This window comes from Cydia pomonella, chromosome 13 (assembly GCF_033807575.1).
Source record: "Cydia pomonella isolate Wapato2018A chromosome 13, ilCydPomo1, whole genome shotgun sequence".
Lineage (NCBI taxonomy): Eukaryota > Metazoa > Arthropoda > Insecta > Lepidoptera > Tortricidae > Cydia > Cydia pomonella.
Window position 1 is genome coordinate 2,404,024 of NC_084715.1, and position 22,693 is coordinate 2,426,716.

The window sequence follows — 22,693 nt, forward strand, 5'->3', positions numbered from 1 at the left end:
TTGCTAAACATCTTTTGGCCAAACGACAGGACACCTTTACAACCTGTATACATTGTAGATGCATGAATTAAGCTAAGTTAATAGATTTTCTGGCTGTACTTTTTCTTGGGAATTCTTGAAAATCGTGGTCGATGAATAATGATCATGACATGGATAGATAGATAGATAAACCAGTTATTCGCTTGCTACAATAAATAAAATAAAAAATCCTTTTATTTCTTGCAAGTAGTTACAGTGTCAACATGATTCGAAAAATTGGAAGGAATATCTCGTAATTATGATAAGTAGTCAAAAATTTCATTATATTTACAAAAAATTAAAATTGAATTTTTAAATAATTTTAAGAATATTCCTACGCTACGAAGCAAGAACCCCTTCTCGGGTAAAGGCCTCCTCCAGAGAGAGCCAGTTTGATCGGTCTTGTGCTGTTAGAGTCCACTTTGGGCCAGCAATTTGCTACAATACATACAAAAAATAATAGAAATAGCAACACCAAAATAAAAATTAAATAAACAATAAAAAGTATCAATAAAAGGTAAGGTTTGTTGTGTACGTTGCAACAAAACAAAAGGGTTCTAGCTCAGTAATACGCTCCACTATTTGGGATGAAGCACTGATAATTCTGCTAGAACCCAGATCACGAACAGATTATCGATGTAACAAAAAAAAAATACAAAAATAATTAGTAGCTTACCTATAAAATAATAATAAACATGGCGCTTGCGCCAACAATGAAATATATATTGATACAATATTTCCGGAATAGCCTTGCTTGAATTGCTGGTCACTGCAATCTTACTTAGATTTATTCTTGGTTTTATATTTAGTACCGCTACTCTTAAATACTTCGGCCAAAATAAAATTAACAAGCCATGTTTTTCTAAAAGTATATCACAATCGGCTGGCAATATTTCCCGGACATTTTTGTTGATTTTACCTTAATTTCAAAAGTAGCGATGGTCTTTATATCGCATGTTAGTTTTACTCTTATAACGCTTGACATTTTCTTAAAAAAACCTGCTTGTGGTCGCGTACAAACCTATGTAAAAATACACGATTAACGTCACCAAAAAATATTTAAAATCTTCACCTTATCTATCATCATCATTCGCTTGCCCTTATCCCATTCATTTGGGGTCGGCGCAGCATGTCTTTTTCTTCCATATCTTTCTGTCACCCGTCATCTCATCATTCACTCGCGTTCGTTTCATGTCATCTCTCACACAATCCATCCACCGTTTCCTAGGTTTTTCTCTCCCGTACCATCCCTCCACATTCATTCGTAATACCTTTCTCGTCACATGACTTTCATCCCTCCGCATCACATGCCCATACCACGCTAGGAGATTCGCTCTTACTTTATCTATTATGGGTGCAACTTTCAGGCTTCCTCTTATATACTCATTCCTTATTCTATCCATTCTTGTCACACCACACATCCATCTATATAGCGGCATATTAGTTTTCTGGTTTTACAGCTTACATGGGCGTATGGAACAACGTATTTAAATAAAAAAGGTTCGTTTGACCTAGGATTTGAAGAATTATATAATTTATATATTTTCAGTTTACACGGCGTTCCCGAACCCAAAGAATTTTAACGACGCTTTCCTGAGGCTAAAAGATACAAAAATTATGACTAGATTCTTTTCGCCGAAATAAAGAATCAAATGTATAAAGTAAAATTAAAGTTATATTATACCTTTACTTGTATTTTCACGGAAACGCACGAACGTGTTATGCTATTTCAGTCAGTCTCAGTACAAAAAGTACATAGGTTGGTTGAAGTAGCATGACAAATACGAACGTTTCCGAGAAAATACAATGGCAAAGGAACCACTACATCTGTACGTAGGTACACCAGTACCCCTAGTGTAGGGATTGCAATCCGGTCCGGCGGATCCGGTAATCCGGCCGGATCCGGCACTTTTCAGGAGCTACCGGATCCGGTAAAAATCACCGGATCCGGACCGGATCCGGTAAAATAAAAAAACGCCTAAATACAGCACGCGCTGTGCGTTTCAGATGAAGAAAAGGCAACGGATACGAGGTATGAAGTTGAACATAACAAAAAACGAATGAAAAAGTTTAAATTTGGTAAGATAAAAATATATTTCTGTGGCCCTAGTGAAAAAGGGTACAAGTCTCTGGCAGCGCAGGTGTAAAGGGGTGTAAGTTCCACGTAACACTTATGCCCTTATACACCTAAACTGCCAGAGACTTGTACCCTTTTTCACTAGGGCCACAGATTTATTATGACGATGACTGGGAACAGAAGAGGATTTCTTTTTCTTTCATGTTGGTGGCACAATATGACGATTACATAAATACTGTAATAGAAGGAAAAATGAAAGGATGGAGTTCCATGGAAGGCATTCGTAATTTATGCTAAAGAGAAGGTTAATGTCGTGTCATAATGTTGTGATAGGAGATTAAAAGTAAACAAATGAGCAGGATTAAGTCGGCGGTACTCAACCGACTACAGTTGGGCTCATCAATATGTGTGAATGAAGAATATATGATAATATTGATAATCTTTAGTTTTCTGCGATATATGTATATATATGATAAAATATAGATTCTTTTCTATTCAAATTTAAGAGAGAATCTTTTGTATTTACAATTTCATCCAATCTTATGCAATTTCCTTCATCTCCTGGTACATGCTACTCTACGTCTAGCCAATTCTTTATTTGATCTATGTAACTTTTCTTAGGGAGTCCCTTTCCGCGATGGTTTTCAATCATACATTCTATTAATTTTCGCATGAGATCGTCGTGTCGTGTGTTGTTCCCTATAATTTGACCAATATACTTTTCTATAAATTAAAAAAAGTACAACTTTTTTAAGGCATACAGTCTACTACTTTTTCGGACAAAAAAAATAGAGCAAGATAATACTAGAGCGCATTTAATAACATAATTGGTTAAAAGTAAAAAATCTTCGTTAAAAGAAATAAATAATAGTAAGCGTAGGAGTTGAAAATAGAGTTCCGGTTACTCAGGTTATAATATTAGCGAAAAATCGTTGAGCATTACACTTTTTGTTTGCCGCGATATCTATTGTCGAGTAGCAGTACTGAGAGTTCCGCTACTCGATGCTAGATGTCGACTACGAAAATAATAAGCGTTTTGGTACCAAAACTGATGTATGGAGTGAGCACTCTGTGTATTTCTTATTTCTCTATGCTAGAATGGATGTGAACGTTAGAGTTTGTGAGGAAAGAGAAGAGTCGTGGAATGTATGGGGCCCAATACATTTCACGACTCTTCTCTTTCCGAACAGACTCTACAAATAATTCAATCAAAGAACAGTTACGAAAACTTGTCCTTTCAAGGAGCTTCAATTCCCACCCCAACTCCCATCATCAGGCTTTGGAAACTAATCAAATTTATAATTATAAACGAAAATTTGAGCACTTTTGAATGGTTAAATATAATAAATTACCGATTTCAAATTTTGTTTTTCAAGTGATATTGACATTGTGACACTTTTTAATACCGAGTTCTATTTTATTGTTAAGAAGTTATTTATTAACTTCAAATTATAGATTTAGGAATACGTATTACGCAAAAAACTAGAAAAATATGTCATTTAATTAACTTTTATATCCCTATACCAAACCGGATCCGGTCCGGCCGGATCCGGCCGGACTACGGACAAAATCCGGCCGGATCCGGCCGGATTGAAAACCAATCCGGTTTGCAATCCCTACCCTAGTGTAAATATTTTCGACAGCGAAATGTGACGTACGCGTTTGCGTTTAGTGTCATTTTGTATGAGATTTTTGACTTTCCAAAACGTCCCGCTTGGCGCGCTGTTCAAAAATCTAATTTATTTACACTAGGGGTACTGTACCCCTAGTGTAAATTTAGTCGATAGCGAAACGTGACGTACGCGTTTGCGTTTAGTCTCATTTTGTATTGGATTTAGAAAGAGCGCGCCAAGCGGGACGTTTTGGAAACTCAAAATCCTATACAAAATGAGACTTAACGCAAACGCGTTCGTCACGTTATGATGTCGATAAAATTTACACTAGGGGTACAGATCGCGAAACTCGTAGGCGACTTCCCTTTGATATTTTTTATTCAACTCTATAGCTCAGTTAATAAGAGCTATGTTGAAAAACTGATTACAATCGAAAATATATATCATAATTTATAATCTTTTGTTAAATTCCGCAGACATTCTCAAACTACACGGAGAAGACGATAAAGTTCGTGCTGAACAACCAGAAATGGTACATCGGGGACTCCGAGTACAGGATGGAGTGTATCCTGTCCCAGGACGTCGAGATTCATCCCAACGACTGGATTGGCATTTATGATGTAAGTGTACCAAATAATACAATACAATACAAATATACTTTATTGCACACCTCAATACAGAAACAGTACAAATAATACAACACATAAAGAAGAGGTAAACAACAGGCGGTCTTATCGCTAAAAAGCGATCTCTTCCAGACAACCTTTAGGTAGCGGAATAAAAAAAAATATGTTATGTCAGTAGGTGTTCCAGATGCAATAAAAGAAGTCTAGCACAGAATAAACACAAAACTAAACAAATAATGAACATAATCAGGTGTTACTTTGCGGAAATCCATACTAATTAAAACTAGTACATTGTGCAACGAGGGGGGTAAGTGAAATTTTGTAAGCGAGCAATATTCTTACCCCCGGAGTTACAATGTTTTTCATCGGGTGCCGTTCAATTTTAATACAAACTTTTAGCATAATTTCATTTAACTACTATTGAAACTCATAATAAAAATTATGTATAAAAACAAAACATATAAAGTTGTTAGTCATACTAATTTAATGACAGAATGCTCTATAATCATAAAAAAATTCTTCATAACAATCCTTAGGAATAATTTTACTTGTTATAACATACATTTCGTATAATAATTAAAATATAGTACTAAATTTTGACGAATGGTGACATAGTGTTCTATGATATAAATAAATATTATAAGACATTATTACACAAATTGACTAAGTCCCACAGTAAGCTCAATAAGGCTTGTGTTGAGGGTACTTAGACAAGGATATATATAATATATAAATATTTATAAATACATAAATACATAGAAAACACCCATGACTCAGGAACAAATATCCATGCTCATCACACGAATACATGCCCTTACCAGGATTTGAACCCGGGACCATCAGCTTCGTAGGCAGGGTCACTACCCACTAGGCCAAACCGGTCGTCAAACTATACTTGGTGTCAATCAAACTATAAAATTATACAACAATCTACCTTTTCAACTTCAAAGCTGGTCGCCGTTAGGTACGACGACGAGCGAAGCGAGGAGGAGTGTTAGGTAGAACTGCGACCATATGGGCAGAACCATATGTCTCGGAAATTGTATTTTTGCTTGTTCATTTTCACTAGGCGTTTATATGAAGTTTATCTGAATCCCTTAGGAACCACAGAGGTTCCAACTCACACTGGCCGCTGCTTTGCGGTAAAATGATATATGTCGACAGACGTAAAGTACGGCTGTAGGTCAGTTTGACGCTTAGAAAAATCGATTATGTTCCATGCAAATATAATGTTTAAGTTTTTTTTTTATTAATTAGTAATTCAGTGTGGTTAAACTTTCAGCAAACTCAATCAAATAAATAAAGTTTATGAACGATTTGCCGTGGTTTGATTGTGAAACCACACCTTCAATATTATGCTGTTGGTTTTCATGAATAAAAAACGTTCTGAGTATAAAATAGTATACAGAGTGAACATTATACTGGTTGCCTGTTATGCAAATACATTACTATGCTACTAAACTATAATTACTTTCGAAATTATGCAATTCGTTTTTATTGTATTTGTTTTTATACCAAACCATAATTTCTGCATATCAAAATTATGCAATTCAAATTATGAAAAATGAAATTTCGCAAATTGTTATTATTAAAAACATTACACTTGGGAAGAAAAAAACTAATTATTAAGAGGAATGATTCTTAAATACGGTGACATATCAAACATTCGCCCGCCATTTTGTAATTTCTTGGCATGTGAGGCATCGAAGGCACAGACCTATTCGGCATTCAGCCACGATTGAAAATTATGTGAAAATATTTTAAACGGACAAACGGCTATTAAATTAATCAAATTAAATATTTTTAGACATAAACAAACATATTAAATGATTAACCGCAATGTTTTAAGTAAAACTCATTTACGCCACTTGGTTTGTACGAATTACTGACATAATAAAAAAAGTTATAACTCCCTCGGGAGTTAAAGCTTTTTTTTCACAATCCATAACTCCCACGGGAACAATATAGGCCTTTGTCCTTCAGTACGCCTGCATGAAATAAGATATTTTTTGAGCAAGTGTGATGAAAAAAATATTACTTTGCTCTTCCGCGACTAGATAATAATAATAGCTGTTTGTTATTTTTTATGCTTCCGGATATATAAGTAGCAGCAAAGAGAATTTGAAATAAAGGTGGGTTGTCAAGGAAATTTTTGAAGCCACAGTAAATTTACAGCCATCTTTCGAGACATGATTAAAACTTTTAGAACGTAACTTGACTTTGATCCTTATTCTTTCACTGATATGGGTTTTGAAATTTGTTAAATATCAAAAAGTGGCGCCATCTTACCGGGTATCGGCTAAAGGTTGTGGCGCCATCGCTCGAAACGATGCCGCCATACCTTTGGCATTTGATCTAATAGATGGCGCCACTATTTGATATTTAACATATATCAGTGAAAGAAAGAAGTTTTAATCATGTGTCGAAAGATGGCAGTAAAACTGTAGTTACAAAGTTTTCTTTGACAATCCACCTCTATTTCAAATTCTCTTTGGTAGCAGCCCTCGTAAAGTTCATTTCATCGTGACGTAACATGACGTCAAACGTAAGGAAAACCCGCAACCTTCACTTATGATAATTGTGTACGAGTATGTCGCAACTGTTGCTAATGACCTCTGACTAGATAACATTACATTGTATCTGGTAATCAAGGAGGAAATTATCTTTCATGACCATATCACTGGCTCACATACTACGGATATCGTTTGAGTATCTATCTGCGCATGTCCTGTCAGAGGGCCTACCGCGAAACACAAAATTTCGTTATCGATATCGATCATTTCTATTTTCGTGTTCCCCGGCAGGCTGTCTGTTTTTGTAAAGTGTCAATGTCAATCCAATCTTCTTCCCGTGAAATTCAAATGTTTCTAACAAACTTCATATCTACTGTCAGACCCCAGAACCCCAGAAACAGTAAAAAAGCGATAATATTAATGTGGCGCGTGACGTCACAGGCCGCGCAGCTGCGTGGAAATGTATGGAAGAAATCATGAATAAGGTTACGTTATTTTCGCCGTAAAAATATGCGTTTAAGTTTTAGTTGTTTTGCATTTTTTGAGACATTAGGGATTTAATAAATTCTAAAAACCACAAACACAATTAGATTGCGTTGTTTTATCACAGAGTTCCTATGGCTACCTCCTGTCTTCATCATCAGATCAGCTTGATGGTACTATAATACTGCATTGTCACCGTACTTACATATGTATGCAAATTTTCAGCTTCATCGGAAACCCGGAAGTGGGTCACATACTAACAGGGCAAGTTAAATAAAAGCTTGTAAAAAGTGGCGCCATCTTACCTGCCACCATCTATATGTTATGGCGCCATCGCTCGAAACGATAGGGACCGTGCGCGTTGGAGGGTTTGCCATCTTGTGGCCTGAATTGGAACCATAAACATGTACATTTACACGTCACGTGTTTTCTTGTGCATAACAGGTTCTGCCATCTTGTGGGCTACATCGGAACAATAAACATCACATTTACGCCTCGCACCAAAAATCTAACGGCTCCTGTGCTGCCTCCTACAGTTCATGCACGCTCCCTATACTGCCATACCTTAGCCTTAGATATATTAGATGGCGCCACTTTTTGATATTTAACAAATTTAACACACTCGTATCAGTAAAAGAATAAGAATTAAAGTCAAATGTCGTTCTAAAAGCTTTAATCATGTCGAAAGATAATAAACTTACTTTGGTAACATTTTTTTTTGACAATCCACCTCTATTTCAAATTGTCTTTGATACTATTCAACGTGTAAACAGGCCCCAATGTGAAGGTGTAGCCACACTTTCCGATGTACTGACTGATATCAACCTACATTTACTTTTCCAGGCAACCTTCCACAACCTGGACGACTACATAGCCTACGAATACATGGCCAAAGTGCACCGACCAGAGATCCAGCCCGTGCACGTAGCCCCGGGCACCAGGGTGGTGATCCTGAGCTTCCCGGTGGGCAGCGGCGTGAGGATACCCGGCTTCTACCGGTTCATATACTTCAGCCAACCGAATAGTGATGTCAGGAGCGTTCTAGGTAAGATAACCCAAACATTTCAGCTATTGGTAACTAGTGTGCTAACTATAGGTAGGGTTCCAACTATAGGTAGGGTTCCAACTATAGGCAGGGTGCCAACTAAAGGTAGGATGCCAACTATAGGCAGCATGTCAACTATAGATATGGTGGCAACCATTAGTAGGGTGCCAACCTGCTGGTAGGTATTTGTTTACTACTGGCAGGTAATGTGTCATCGACTAGGTGGGTGTAAATCACTAGGGTGCTTTCCATTGGTAACTAAGTTCAGTTCGCCCTAGACAGCCCACAAGTACATGGCAAAGGTCCACCGACCAGAGATCCAGCCCATGCAAGGTCCAGGCACCAGGGTGGTGATCCTGAGTTTCCCGGTGGACAGCGGCGTGAAGATACCCGGCTTCTACCGGTTTATATACTTCAGCCGCTTCATATTGTTTTAGGTCAGTATGTCAAGTATTAGTCCCAATCACTGGTAGGTGACAATCTCGTGTAAGGTGCCAACAACTGGTAGGGTGCCAACTAGATGGGGAGTCAATAGGTTGCGTGTCAACCACTGGTCCACTATTGTAGTTGTAGGAAGCCCACTACTGGTAGCGTAACTGTTGGTAAAATGCCAATATTGAGGGGTTTCAATTATGAGTGGGTAATACTACTTGGATAAAGGCGGTAAAAGTTGTACGAGATACTATTTGACATTTACCAGTCGCCTTTCGGTGAAGGAAAACATCGTAAGGTATAGTCGTTCGATTTGTAGCTGGCCCCGAGCGGCTAATCCTTTGTCTATTGTTCAGTAAAACCGCACGTGTCACTACCTGCAAAACCCGCACGGTAAAAATACGGGACAACGACGGGAAAATGGGCTGGTATTAGAAAACAAAGAAAATATTGAATCGCTCGTAATCCTAATTTAAGACTTTGAGCGTAGCGCGATATTATAAAATCTTTCGCCTGAAAATAAGCATGCGAAGCCAAAACAAAAACTATCAGATTTTATTTTCTTTCACAGGCGTCTCAACCCCCTTTGAAGCCAGCTTCAAAACCGAGGACCCCCAATGGGCGTCCAGCAGCACCATCCCCACCCCGAAACCCACCTCCGCCACCACGGACGTGTTCACAGACTTCACGGGCCTCGACGTTGCGAATCTGTCGCGGCACTTCTCGCACGACTTGAGTATCGACTGACTAAAGAGCTATTTGCCTGGTTCGCCGGCAAATGGGAGGAGGAGGCCTTAAGGTTTGGTGTAAAGTCACAAATTTTAGGTCCATATAGGCTCGGTTCCTATTTTTAGGATTCCTATCAATTTATATATTTACTATAGGGGAAATTGGGGCAATTGGGAACGGCGGGTAAACAGTGAGATATACAATACAATACAAATCCTCTTTATTGCACAACCTCTGAAAAAATGTACACAAAATGTAAATGTAAACAGTGAGATATATAGTACTTCTAATTGCACAAAAAATCTTGAGTATGTTTAACAGAAACAAAGATGTCTTCATGTTCCTAAGTGACTAAGATTCGGAAGCTGTGGAAGAAGGAATTGGTCAAAATTAATCGAACAAAATATTTTCAACTTTTTTTATAATTTTATCATACACCATGTAGTTGAAGACTCCAAATTTTCTTAATATCGTGTCTTTGGTATCTGGTTTCAAACCCAGTTTTCCAGTTTCAACTTCAGTGTTTAAATTTCCTCTTTTTTCATCTTTTTAGTGCGTTTGAAGTTAAGTGTTCCCAATTCCCCCACTTCCCCCTAGTTGTTTGTTTTAATCGATGTGATATGGTAACTTGTCGACGAAACCCCGCTTTGCGGGGCCTCTAGGTAGACCTTTTCTTTTTCAAATACTGAACCTACAGAAAATATTTATACAATTATCGAACATGCTCAGCAAAATTTTACTAGAATCGTAAAGGAGAACATCATGATAGACAACCGGACTGGCATACAAAAGCCTTTTTAAGCTAAAGCGCTGGAAACAGACCTTCGCTTCGCTCGGTCAGTAAGATCAATGAGTAATCATAAGTAAACAGTGTTTTTTTTTTAAATTGCGAGCTACAAGTGGGTATATTCAATTAATCTAAGCCAATGTGGACCTAACTTTAGGTATAAAAGTAACTGTAATATAGGGAGATTATAAAATGTTAATAGACCACAATTTAAATAATAGCTTAAATTACCAGGTTATTTCATGCAATTAATTCAAGTAGTACTATGGAAGTATGGAAAAACTTGATTATTGACCTTTTCACATTTATTACGCCATTGGCATTATATTGATTTACAAAATATAGTTATTTGTGCAACAAGAGAGGTAAGTTAGTTTTTCTTGCGAGTGTTGATTTTGAGTCCCGACTATACCCCGGGGTTTTCGGTGCGGGAATGTTGTACACTAGCCAAAAAACAGGTTACAACTATAAAAACCAATACTATTTTAATATTTCTAAGCGCATTTGAAGCTTACCTTCTATTTTTAATTCATAGTTTGGTTATTATTTTACAATAGACAAAGTTATAAATACAAGAAAACATTCCCGCACCGAAAACCCCGGGGTATGGTCCCGACTAAGTGAAAGATTCTAAGTTAGAATCTTGAGCGTAGCGAGGGACTCAAAAACACGAGATGTAAAATAACTTTGCCCTCGTGTGACACATGCAACTTTTCAACTCAGTAGTGAGAACATGTTAAAGGTAAAAAAAAAATCAACAGCGAGGTGAATATACAGGGTGTATATTTGGTCACCTGAATATATACTGAGCAACTTTTACTATAGGACCAACCCCGAAATCGCGAAAAAATTGTCTGTTTCATAAATTTTGCATGTATGACCTTGAAATTTCCTATGAGAGGCTAATTTTTTTTGCGATTTCGGGATTGGTCCCATAATAAAAGTTGCTTCGCCTACATATAGATCATATGGGCGTCAATAGACTACGGTGACTGCTTACCATCAGGTGGGCAGTATGCTTGTTTGACACCGTCGTGGTATTAAAAAAAAATCTGTCCCATAGAAAAAATAGACATGAAGCGAATTTCTTTTCGTGACTTTTAAGTTGATCCCATAGTGAAAGTTGTTCAGTATCTCCTACATCTTCAACACACATAATGGATAAGGTTTAATATCACCATAATGAACAAAAGTATGTTAAGTACCTCAGATCAACAGCAATTTATGTTTATGTAAATGTAAATATAAGAAGTAAATAAGCAAATTCCATGGCTTTTAGACAATAATTAGAAACAATTGTACATCATAAAAATATTTATACCTATAGTACATGCATAACACTAATGTATGTAGGCAAGTAGCGAATTATTACTGGAATTGATTAATTAATATAAAGAAGTTGGGTATTTAAATCAACCCTTATACACAATTTAAGTACATACATTTTAGCTGCATAGAATATATTTCACTAGTAGATTCCAATAGAGGGTCGGTTTATAATTTATAATATTATATTTAGTTGTAAATATTGTATTCGAGTTGAAAAAGTACATGACATATTTATTTGTAATAAAATATAGAATGCGGTTATCATTAGTCGAGTTCAAAATTGTTTGTAAATACGTTTGGCGTAACACGAGGAAATCGAAAGATTATAATCATACATCGGGATTTTTGGTGCGGCAATGTTTTACTATAGCCAAAAAACAGGTAAAAACTGTAAAAACCGATACTATTTTAATATTTCTAATCGCATTTGAAGCTTACTGTCTATTTTAATTCATAGTTTGGTAATTATTTTACAATATACAAAGTTATAAATACACGACTACATTCCCGCACCAAAAACCCCCGATGTATGATTATAACTGTGTATTCCTCATTACATTAGAACCTTAAAGGGTCGGCAACGCGCATGTAACACCTCTGGAGTTGCAGGCGTCCATAGGCTACGGTGACTGCTTACCATCAGGCGGGCCGTATGCTTGCTTGCCACCGTCGTGGTATAAAAAAAAGTCATATAAACTTAACTGGATATCGCCTAGTGTCAGAGTTAATACCAAATAAAATAGTACATTACGATACAAGTGCGAAAAATAGGAAATTCGAAACGAGTGGCGATAAATTAAAACACGACCGAAGGGAGTGTTTTAAATCCACACGAGTTGCGAATTACCTATTTGCACATGTATCGTACAACGTTTTACAGTACATATGGCTCTTTAAAGTTTCGACATAGTTACATAATGTGCTACTTTACGCACTAGTGCGGAAAAGTAGCACCATATGTACTGTAAAAACATCTTATAGTAACTTAGTGCAAAACGCCTTTTTGATGGCGATGATACCATTAAGGGGCCTAGTCCAAATATCCTTATTGATAGATGTCAAAAACTGACAATCTTTGCAAGAACTAGGCTTTACAAAAAAAAAAATGGTAAAAATCCAGTATCATTGCCAGTTAACATTAACTGTTTATGTAAAACAACAAATTTGAACAAAAAAACAAAAAAAAATATTTTTGGCAAAATGTACTTAAATTTATATAACATTTTTTCGTTCTTTCGGCCTCAGAAGTGCATGGTTATAATGGTTTCTCGTGTTACACCGTGTATAATAATTGTTATTAGCGCTAGTATATCAAATTATATCACTTAATTACTGTGGTCCTAGTGAAAAAGGGTACAAGTCTCTGGCAGCGCAGGTGTAAGGGGTGTAAGTTCCACGTAACACTTATGCCCTTATACACCTAAACTGCCAGAGACTTGTACCCTTTTTCACTAGGGCCACAGTATTATACATGCATTATGCAATAATATTCTTTCCAATATATGACATTTCATATCTATTATAAAATATTCATTGTTTATAAATGTGTTAAAAGTCTACAATTCGTGCTTCAAATTTGACAGCCCAAGTATATGGCGATGTAGGTGTTTGACGACCGGTCTGAGGGTCTACCGCAAACCACGTTCGACGTGTTGCCTCCCTGTCACGCTTACGTATGAATTTACAAGTGCGACAGAGAGGCAACACGTCGAACGTGGTTCGCGGTAGGCCCTCTGGCCTAGTGGGTAGTGACCCTGCCTATGAAGCCGATGGTCCCGGGTTCAAATCCTGGTAAGGCCATTTTTTTGTGTGACGAACACGAATATTTGTTCCTGAGTCATGGGTGTTTTCTATGTATTTAAGAATTTATAAATATTTATATATTATGTATTTTGTTGTCTAAGTACCCACAACACAAGCCTTATTGAGCTTACCGTGGGACTTGGGCTCCGTATCTTATACATAGATCTACAATGACTCTTATGTGTGCAAAAGGGAAGCCATCACGTATATGAACATTTCATGAGTGCAAAAGAGAAAGATTAAAAATTAAAAATCGTGACCACATTTGACCTTCATAACGGCCGCTAACGGCCGCTTGAATGAACCAAAATATAACGTACTGGAAAATCTGACTCTACACGATCTTTACGGCTACCACGAGTTGGCATGTGACATTTACGTTAGCGACTGTGTGAGCTCGATCGCATTCCCTCCCTATCGCACCAATACATGAGTGCGAGCGAGATGGACTGTGATCAGTATACGCAGTGGCTAACGTAAACGTCAAGTGTCAACTTATGGTACGGCTACTTTTTGTCAATGGCTTGTGGTTCAGTTTCATTTGTCGAAAGGGCCCGCGTGCGGGGTGCGGGAGATTTCCATAAAGCATGCCATAGGGCCCGCATTCGGGGAACTGTTATCATTGGTCGATAGGGCCCGCATGCGGGTGCGGGAGATTTCCAAAACACATGCCATTATGAGTTTCACTAGTCGTTATGCCACCTTATCGCCTGCGGGGAGTCCCCGGACGCTTTATATCAACCGAGTTATGGACTAATGAAACTGGGCCATTTGAGACGTGTAAATACTCGTATATAGTTCGTGTCATCCACGATGACGCGCAAATTTATCAAAACTAACCTTTAATAGCATGAAATTACGAGTCAAGGCACGCGTCTTCTTGAATGACAAGATGTATATGTTTGTAATGTTGGCATGTAAATATGTTTGTGATTCGACTGTATAATCAAAAAATGTTGTGTGATTTTAATAGAGAGGTAAAGTCCAAGTAAAAAACGTGCCCCTTAGTTTGATATTCAACACAGATGGCGCTGTTCTACGCCATATGTTTTGCGGTCACTGAATTGTCAAACGTCAACTTTTGACAATTAGAGTTACCGCAAAATTTATGGAGGTTGTCGTTGAGATTCAAGATGGCGAAGACGTCTCGAGAATATTTTTTTTGTGTTTTGCTCATTTATGTTGTTCAAAGTGTAGTATTGATAGCTTATTATGCAGTGAACTATCGTGGAAGTGTGAAATTAATGATAAACTAATCTTGAAACGCGTTTAACCATGTTTTAATCAACATCCGGCAATCCATCGTGGCTTTTAGTAGAGTCCAGCTATCTCTTTACTAAAAGCAACTACCGAACAACGTCATGCTCTACGAGCACACTTACAACGAAACTTGACATTGGCAAAATCATCATACATTTAATGGAAGCCATATTTGTTTCCCAATAAATAAATAAAAAGAAGAAAATGTATGGAGTTGTACAGCGCCATCTCGTTTACCTGTCCAATTCGAAGCACGAAATTGTCTTAGATTAGATTATACTTACTCAATCGATGTATCTTTCCTATTATTAAGTACCTGGCTGGGCTAAACTTATGTAATAATGTGATATAAATATATAATTTATAAAACTATACAAAAAAAAATGCATAATACACTGTATAGCAATGTAACAATTAGTTACTATTTGTGTGGATATCTTCTTATGTAAGTAAAAGTAATAATAGAATCATTTGCTACGAATACCTAAATGCAAATTACTTTATTATTACCTATCCTATCAGAATGTGTATAAACCAACATACACATGTATTTAATTATATTGATTTACACACATATCATAAATCCTCTATGATATGATGCGTTCAAAAACCGCCGGAAACTATTTTTTTTACAACAAATTCCTTATCTTATCTGTGAAACTTATCTTATCTGTAAAACATTGTTATGGCAGGTGTCCGGACGTCTTTGCAATAACCCAGTCTCATTGTCCTCCCAAACTTCAATCCGTAGACCGTTATACTGTTCACTTTACTACAATAGTCCCAATGCCTGTTGCGACCGGTTCATGGGTGTCTATTGTTGCGCCCGTGAACGGGTTCCAGCAGGCGTTCTACATGACATTAAAGCTCTCCAAGAGGCCTCTACGTGTTGGATCTATATCCCCACGCAAGCCTATCAAAAGACCGGGATTTATAGGCCCGCGAAATCCAAGGAGATACAATAATGTCGATATCAATTTACCAATGACATTCAAATTTAACCTAAGAAAATTGATTTTACTTAATTCCTAGTATAAATCGAGATTACGTTTTATTGACTGTGTGGTCAATTGCCGCAATGACGGTCATAACATGCGGTTCCTGAACACAATACAGAGAATATAGAGAGCTTATAATATTTGTGTAGATAAATCAGTGTATGTAACTGTACATACTTATAAAACTCGTGTGATGTTTTTACGAAACTCGCTTTCAACTCGTTTCATAAAGCCACACTCGTATTTTATTCAATGCTTTCATCATGTAGGTAGTATACATTTAAATATATAATTTCTAATAATAATAGTTGACATCGATACTGTGTCTATATCCTGACATCCTAATCTGTGATTGTTTTTGAAATTTATAAATTAATTTTGAAAATTAATATTTTTTGTTGACTTTATTGTGTACCATATTATAATTGTATTTTCTGCCCTCCGGGCGGAAAGCGTCATCTTTGTTCCCGCTGCGCTAAACGAAGTTGCCGCTTTCCGCCTCCGTCGAGCAGAAAAATAGTATGCGCACCACGGGAGGAATCGTAGGACATTCCATCCCGCGTGTTTGCGACAATTTTACACGCTGCCGCGTGCTACTTTTCCTCCCTTGGGACACAAATAACTATTGCATGCATTTAAGAATGTTCTATTGCAAAAAATAAAGTGATTAAGTCACATAAACTACTATTAGCAATCTTTTTTCCTGACAAGTAGATTTACTGGTTAAATAAACAAATTAAATAATAGTATCGTTACAGTGAAACACTTAATTTTTTTAACCTTAACTTATTATTATTATTTATTATTATTTTATTTGATACACTAGCAGCTCTTGGAGCTGATGCGTGTATATCGCAGCACTTGTGTTTATTTAGCACTTTTTATGTGATTGTTTTCTTAGTCATCCAACACGATGAATATCTTCAAAACGAAGCCATTACCTATTTTATTATTTATACACACATTCATAAAACTTTCATGTACTTATACAATATTTCCCTACTACTAAGTAACCAGACTGTAAGTTATGGAGGAGCGGGGCATCCTGATACAGGTTCATTCACCTAAAAGGAAGTTCCAACCACTTATGCCAAATTGTAAACCTTTACTTCATAAGGAAATAAATATTTTTCATTTTCATTTTTTTCACACAGTGTCCCCGAATAATCTGAAAGAAATAGATTTATTTGGTCTATAGAGTTATATATAGTCCTCCTGATCGTTTTCGATGACGGCGACTGTCTAGCGTGAGCCCTAATGTGGCCGGCCAGGCGGAACTTGCTCTTAAATACTCTATTGCACGCGTGACAAAAAAGTTGGCCAGCTGCGTTGAACGTGTACACGAAGGAGGGCTTAGGTCTTTTTCCGTAACTGGCGTTTTATGTCTAGACTAATGAGGCGGTAAGGCGGTCTATAAAGTTAATGGGGACCACAATGTATTGTAACATACCATCGTATCTATCGCTTTAAAAATCTTACTTTAAATATTAGGGGCTCAAAATCAAAACTACGACAATAATGAATTCTTAATTAATATTTTTAACACGGGCAATGAGTTAATTGAATGCCAAAATTTTACCGTTCCCTTAGTTAAATCTCTCTATTAGTTGTTATATTTCACTAAATATTTTAATTGCACTTCCTTTTGCTTAGTAATTTTATCAGATGATAAGAAAAGCTGTCAAAAACTACAACAAAAATATGTCCGCGATAAGATATTATATTACAAATGCTCAAACAATGGCTATTATATTTCTTATTCTATTATTGTACAGGCTGTTTTTTTAATCCCTGCAATATTTTACGGTGAGACATTGGTCGAAAACGCAAAAAAACCGGACAAGTGCGAGTCGGACTCGCCCACCGAGGGTTCCGTACTTTTTAGTATTTATTGTTTCCGCGGCAACAGTCTAGCTATCACAGTTCATGAGATACAGCCTGCTGACAGACGGACAGACTGACGGACGGACAGCGGAGTCTTAGTAATAGGGTCCCGTTTTACCCATTGGGTACGGAACCCTAGAAATGGCTCTCCCATAGAAGGCATCAACATCTGACCAGCCAGAATTTATGAAACAGCCAATTTTTTGGTGATTTCGGGGTTGGTTTTACAGTAAAAGTTGCTCAGTACGACCTATATATTCACATCGCAAATTATTGCTGGCAGTACAAAAACACCCTGTATATCTTCTGCTATTATATTATTTTATAGTACATATGGTGCTTCTTTACCGCACTAGTGCGATAATTAGTACATTACGTAACTATGTGGAAAATTTTAAGGACCATATGTACTGTAAAACGTACGATACATGTGTGAATAGGTATCGCAACTCGTGTCGATTTAAAACACTCCCTTTGCTCGTGTTTTTATTTATCGCCACTCGTTTAAAATTTTCTATTTTTCGGACTTGTATCGTAATGTACTATTTACCTTACACTCAGTAAAACCATCAGTCAATCATGAAATCGATAATTCATTTTGAATACTTACAATTATAATTAAAGATACTCGTGCGACTGAATTACTTACGAATTACGTACGACCTTTTCATTTTGACGTAAGGAAACTATTTAAACCTAATAAGGAATAAGGGTGTCAGAAATTATGCAATATTGAACCCTATCATTTTAAAATAAAGTTCAAAATCAGGTGGTAAATATATTCCCTTGGCCTTATAGAAAGAAACTTAACATTCACATTCAGCACGATGAATAGGTATACTTAGGGGTTCAGGAATAAACATAAGGGTTCCTTTTGTACCTTTTTGGTACGGAACCCTATAAATACCAATTACGTTTTTTCCGAAACATGAAACAAAGAAAAATCTCCATACAAACCGTACCCGAAAATGCGTCACAAAATTGACGTTTTTTTCGATACTTTTTTTCTTTTTAAATCGATAGTTTTCGCGATTCTGAGTGGAAAAAACCCAAAAGTTGGTGGTTTTTGGAACAAAAGTAAATGGTACACTTAGCTGAAAATGCCCATCTACTTTCAGAAACTAAGTAATAATGTAAAAATATGTGATAAGAATATCGATACGGACAAAGTGCCGAAAATATGTATACACTACCTTAACTTATGAGCAATAAGATCGTGTATACATATTTTTGGCACTTTTTCCGTATGGATATTTTCAGACGCGACTACGTGCGACGTTTATAATACTTTTCGGCCAAGTGCTATAATGGGTCATTGTTACATTTTATCGCTTATGTTAAAACTTTACAACTTTTAAGTGCTTGAAAGCCTTGATTTGTGTTTTGGCCTCAAAAGTTTAGGCTGTTGGTCCATTAGTAGGAAATATGGACTTGCTTTGCCATTGTAAACCTTATGGGATATAATCATAAAAGCGGACTATGAAAAATTACTATAACAGGATACCAAAAAATTACTTAGAAATTCAAAACGCGATTAAAATAAGCGATTATATCATGGACAGGGATGTTTGGAAATGATATCGTCCTGCATTAGCAATCTAGTGCATCAAATTTCTATAAGAAAGTACAGTCAACCAATTTGAATCCTAGGCCACTATAGAACCTTGTCGCTTTAACTACTATATACTTGACACGCATCACTCAAAAAGCACTGTCGTAGAATTCATTATGGCATGGTTCTATAGTGGCCTAGGAATCAAATTGGTTGACTGTACCTAATAACTGTTATTTCATGTTTTTTTTTAAATTCTATATTAATTTAAATTGTATTATTTTTATTTAATGCATGCAGTTATGAGACGTAATGTTTTGAAAAGTTGTGTCCCGCCGAGTTTCTTGCCGGTCCATATTGGGATACCCTCCTCCAATTTAGGAGGGATTTGAATCTTCTCGGGTCAGAGGTGTAGGGTTAGAGCCGGCGTAGCTTTATTTGACGTTCATAAGCGCATTGTAATATGCCTACTTGAATAATAAACTTTATCTTTTATGACTTATAATTTTATATTTATATCTTTGGGATTAAAATAGGTTTATATACGTTCGTATTAAAATGAAAATGCTATTGGCTAATTTACTAACCGATACTATATCGAAAATAACATCAAAATGATAGATCAGTTGGCCAAATTGTGGCCGTACTGTCTATTTAATTAAAAATGACTAGGAAATGGTTGCATGATGAAAATGACGAAAATTCTACCTAATGTCACAAACTATCCTGGTTTTACGTCGCTAAGGATAATAATGTATACTTAAATAAACTATAGGTACTGCTTTTCTACCTAGAATGTTGTAGATAAGTCGGACTGAATTAGAAGTTTACTTTTGTAGAATAATAAGTATGTACACCTATTTTAACAAATTATACATATATCTTAAAATATGCATTCCGAACCATCAACCTTTGTATGCAAAAATGACATGAATTTAAATTTCAAGAAATAATCTTAAAATCAACCAATCAATGAACTAGAATTCTTCATTACTAGTAATAGGTACCTAGTAATATTGCGACCAATTCAGTAGAATGGAGATACATGTTAAGGTTAATTGGAAGAGATCCCTGAAAGGGATAAGTTCGCCTTTGTACAAATGATGTGTGTTCTTTCCTGTTATGTTTCTTTTTGAACAATAAAGTGTTCTACTACTACTAAGTACATGTAAAATATATACTATATCAATATACTTTTAAATACACCGTGGGACTGAACCCAACCAACTTTAACCATAGACTCCGATATAACGTAATGAAAAGTTCAAGTTAAACACCTTAACGTTTGTTTTTGTGGTCAGCTTTTCGCTGCCAGTCGTCAATTTTGGTCGGGTTATTCGAGCCCACCCTGTATATTTTTGCCACAACCCGAAAAGTGTGTTACCTCGACAGATTCTTGCCAAAATTTATGCAATACTTATGTACAAATATTATCATTATATCATAAACATTCTAACCCCCTTATTCATAAAACTTTACAAGCCTCAATTAGTTGATTTACCCATGTTTTATCACTTCTTATTAATACACAAGTCAAGACAAACGACGCTTTCCAGAAAGATTTTCGTTCATTGACTGCCTCCTGAGGGCCTACCGCGAACCACGTTCGACGTGTTGCCTCCCTGTCACACTTACGTACGAATTTACAAGTGCGACAGAGAGGCAACACGTCGAACGTGGTTCGCGGTAAGCCCTCTGCTATCTCTATTGCACGCGCATAATTATATCGCTGTCCCGCCCATGATGCCAGTTGTCAATGTCACTGTGCGAGCTTGACAGAAATGCAGGGTGACAAACCCTGAAATCCCACGTAGGGTTACTTCTCAGGAATGCTCTGACGTTAATATTTTTTAAATTAGAACAAAAGATAAAAAGAATATTTTTTTTCGAACAAAAGTTATTTGCAATAATCGTCAACAAAAAGAAACATCCTGTGTTAATCTTTAGCAGAGTTTTTGACAATTTGTTCGAAATATTTGATAATGATGACATTTTTCAAAAGTCAGAAGCTTATTAGTGTCATAAATAAAAACAATCAAAAAGGTCGAAGAAGATTACATAGGTACTATTCTTTTAGGAGCTATTAACACATACAGGTGCTCCAAAGTAAAATATGGTAATTTGTTAATTTCTTCGAAACCGCTACACCGGTTGTTATGTTACTTTGTACACTGGTTTTAAATACCCTAATGCATATGTACATCTCGGCTTTGTCCAATGGCTAGGGACACACTGTATAAACATGCTTGTGCAATAGAGATAGCATTAGGCGGGTCAATGAACAAAAATCTATCTAGAAAAGCGTCTCTTTATCGCGTCTATGAATAATGAATAGACGTTTCATTTACGTGATTAGGAATTCATAAAAATCCTTAAAATTTTTAAATAAGACCTTTTTATAAATGCCTAAGTATTATAAGAAGACTAAAGGTATAGGCCTGTCAGTTAGAACAAAAACTTGACAGTTCAGAACTGACAGGCCGATATCGTCCGTTAGACATAGTTAGTTAGTTAGACATAGTGAAGAGACTTTTTGTAGAAGTTGTGTATTTTGATAAATATTTCAAAATTAAAATTAATACGAATGTATTTTTATTGTTGTTTTGGTAATCGGTTGTTTCATTGATAATCCGTTAACAAATTAAAATGTGTGTATCAGGCCTAACTGTGTAGGTACTATGACGGGAATTAGATAATTTAAATAATTAAAAATAAGTACATAATTGTCTATTATGATACAGTTCGCACACTAGATTCAATTAGAGAAAGTATTTTGCAGGTTTTCATACATATACACCGTGTTTTTATTGAATTCCGTTAACTCCGGGGTATGGGTAAGTCCGTTTAAGGAAACTAAATGGCATTGTTAATTTACAAAAAAAAAAAATATAAAAAATAATTAAATGTTGTTTATAGCATTGTTGTAACACGGGTGTTACATTTAATTCAACCAAACAATTGAAAACTGTGACATATCAACGTCATTTCAAACATCAATCATAGATATTAGTTACGTTTAGTAGCAAATGTACACACTCGCACTAAACACTAATCAATATGTGAACAGGCCTTAACGCTCGTAAGGGCCTTATAAGATAAAAATAAATTATTGATTATCTTCGAAATTAAGTTAATTAGAATACCGGTGTCTTTGAGAAAGTTGCTTAATTTAAGCTCAGGAATGCACCCTTGAAATTAACGGAAATCAAAAAAACACTGTGTATATATTTTCTAATCAAACTAATAATTATTTCCATTAAAACACTTGGACTTAATTGGAATTCTTCGCGTCATAAGCTATAACCAGGTAATAGTTACTTAGATAATCAAAATGTTGTTGTTTATGATTATAATAGCTAAAAGTTAGTGATAAAATGGTAACAACATTGTTAACAAGCATTTTTAAGTTTAGGTTATGGTGAATTGTTGCTTAAATTGATGCGTTTTTAGTTAGTTATGTATATTTTAAAACACTAAATACCTTCGCGTTATTGGTGCGAATACTTTGTTTGCATCTCTTTCCTTAGTATGGAAAAACAAAAGA

The 22,693-nt window shown here is 36.1% G+C and overlaps 1 protein-coding gene across 1 annotated transcript in view; it reads left to right on the plus strand.

The window, feature by feature from the left end:
• The window catches only part of LOC133524540 (inositol polyphosphate 5-phosphatase K-like), a 42,734-nt gene extending 20,719 nt beyond the window's left edge, over positions 1 to 22,015 (plus strand). The window contains exons 11-13 of the mRNA XM_061860625.1: positions 4,185 to 4,328; positions 8,174 to 8,375; positions 9,379 to 22,015. Of these exons, the coding sequence (XP_061716609.1) occupies positions 4,185 to 4,328; positions 8,174 to 8,375; positions 9,379 to 9,554 (522 nt within the window). The 3' untranslated portion in view covers positions 9,555 to 22,015. The remainder of the gene's footprint in view (positions 1 to 4,184; positions 4,329 to 8,173; positions 8,376 to 9,378) is intronic.
• Positions 22,016 to 22,693: the final 678 nt, after the last annotated feature.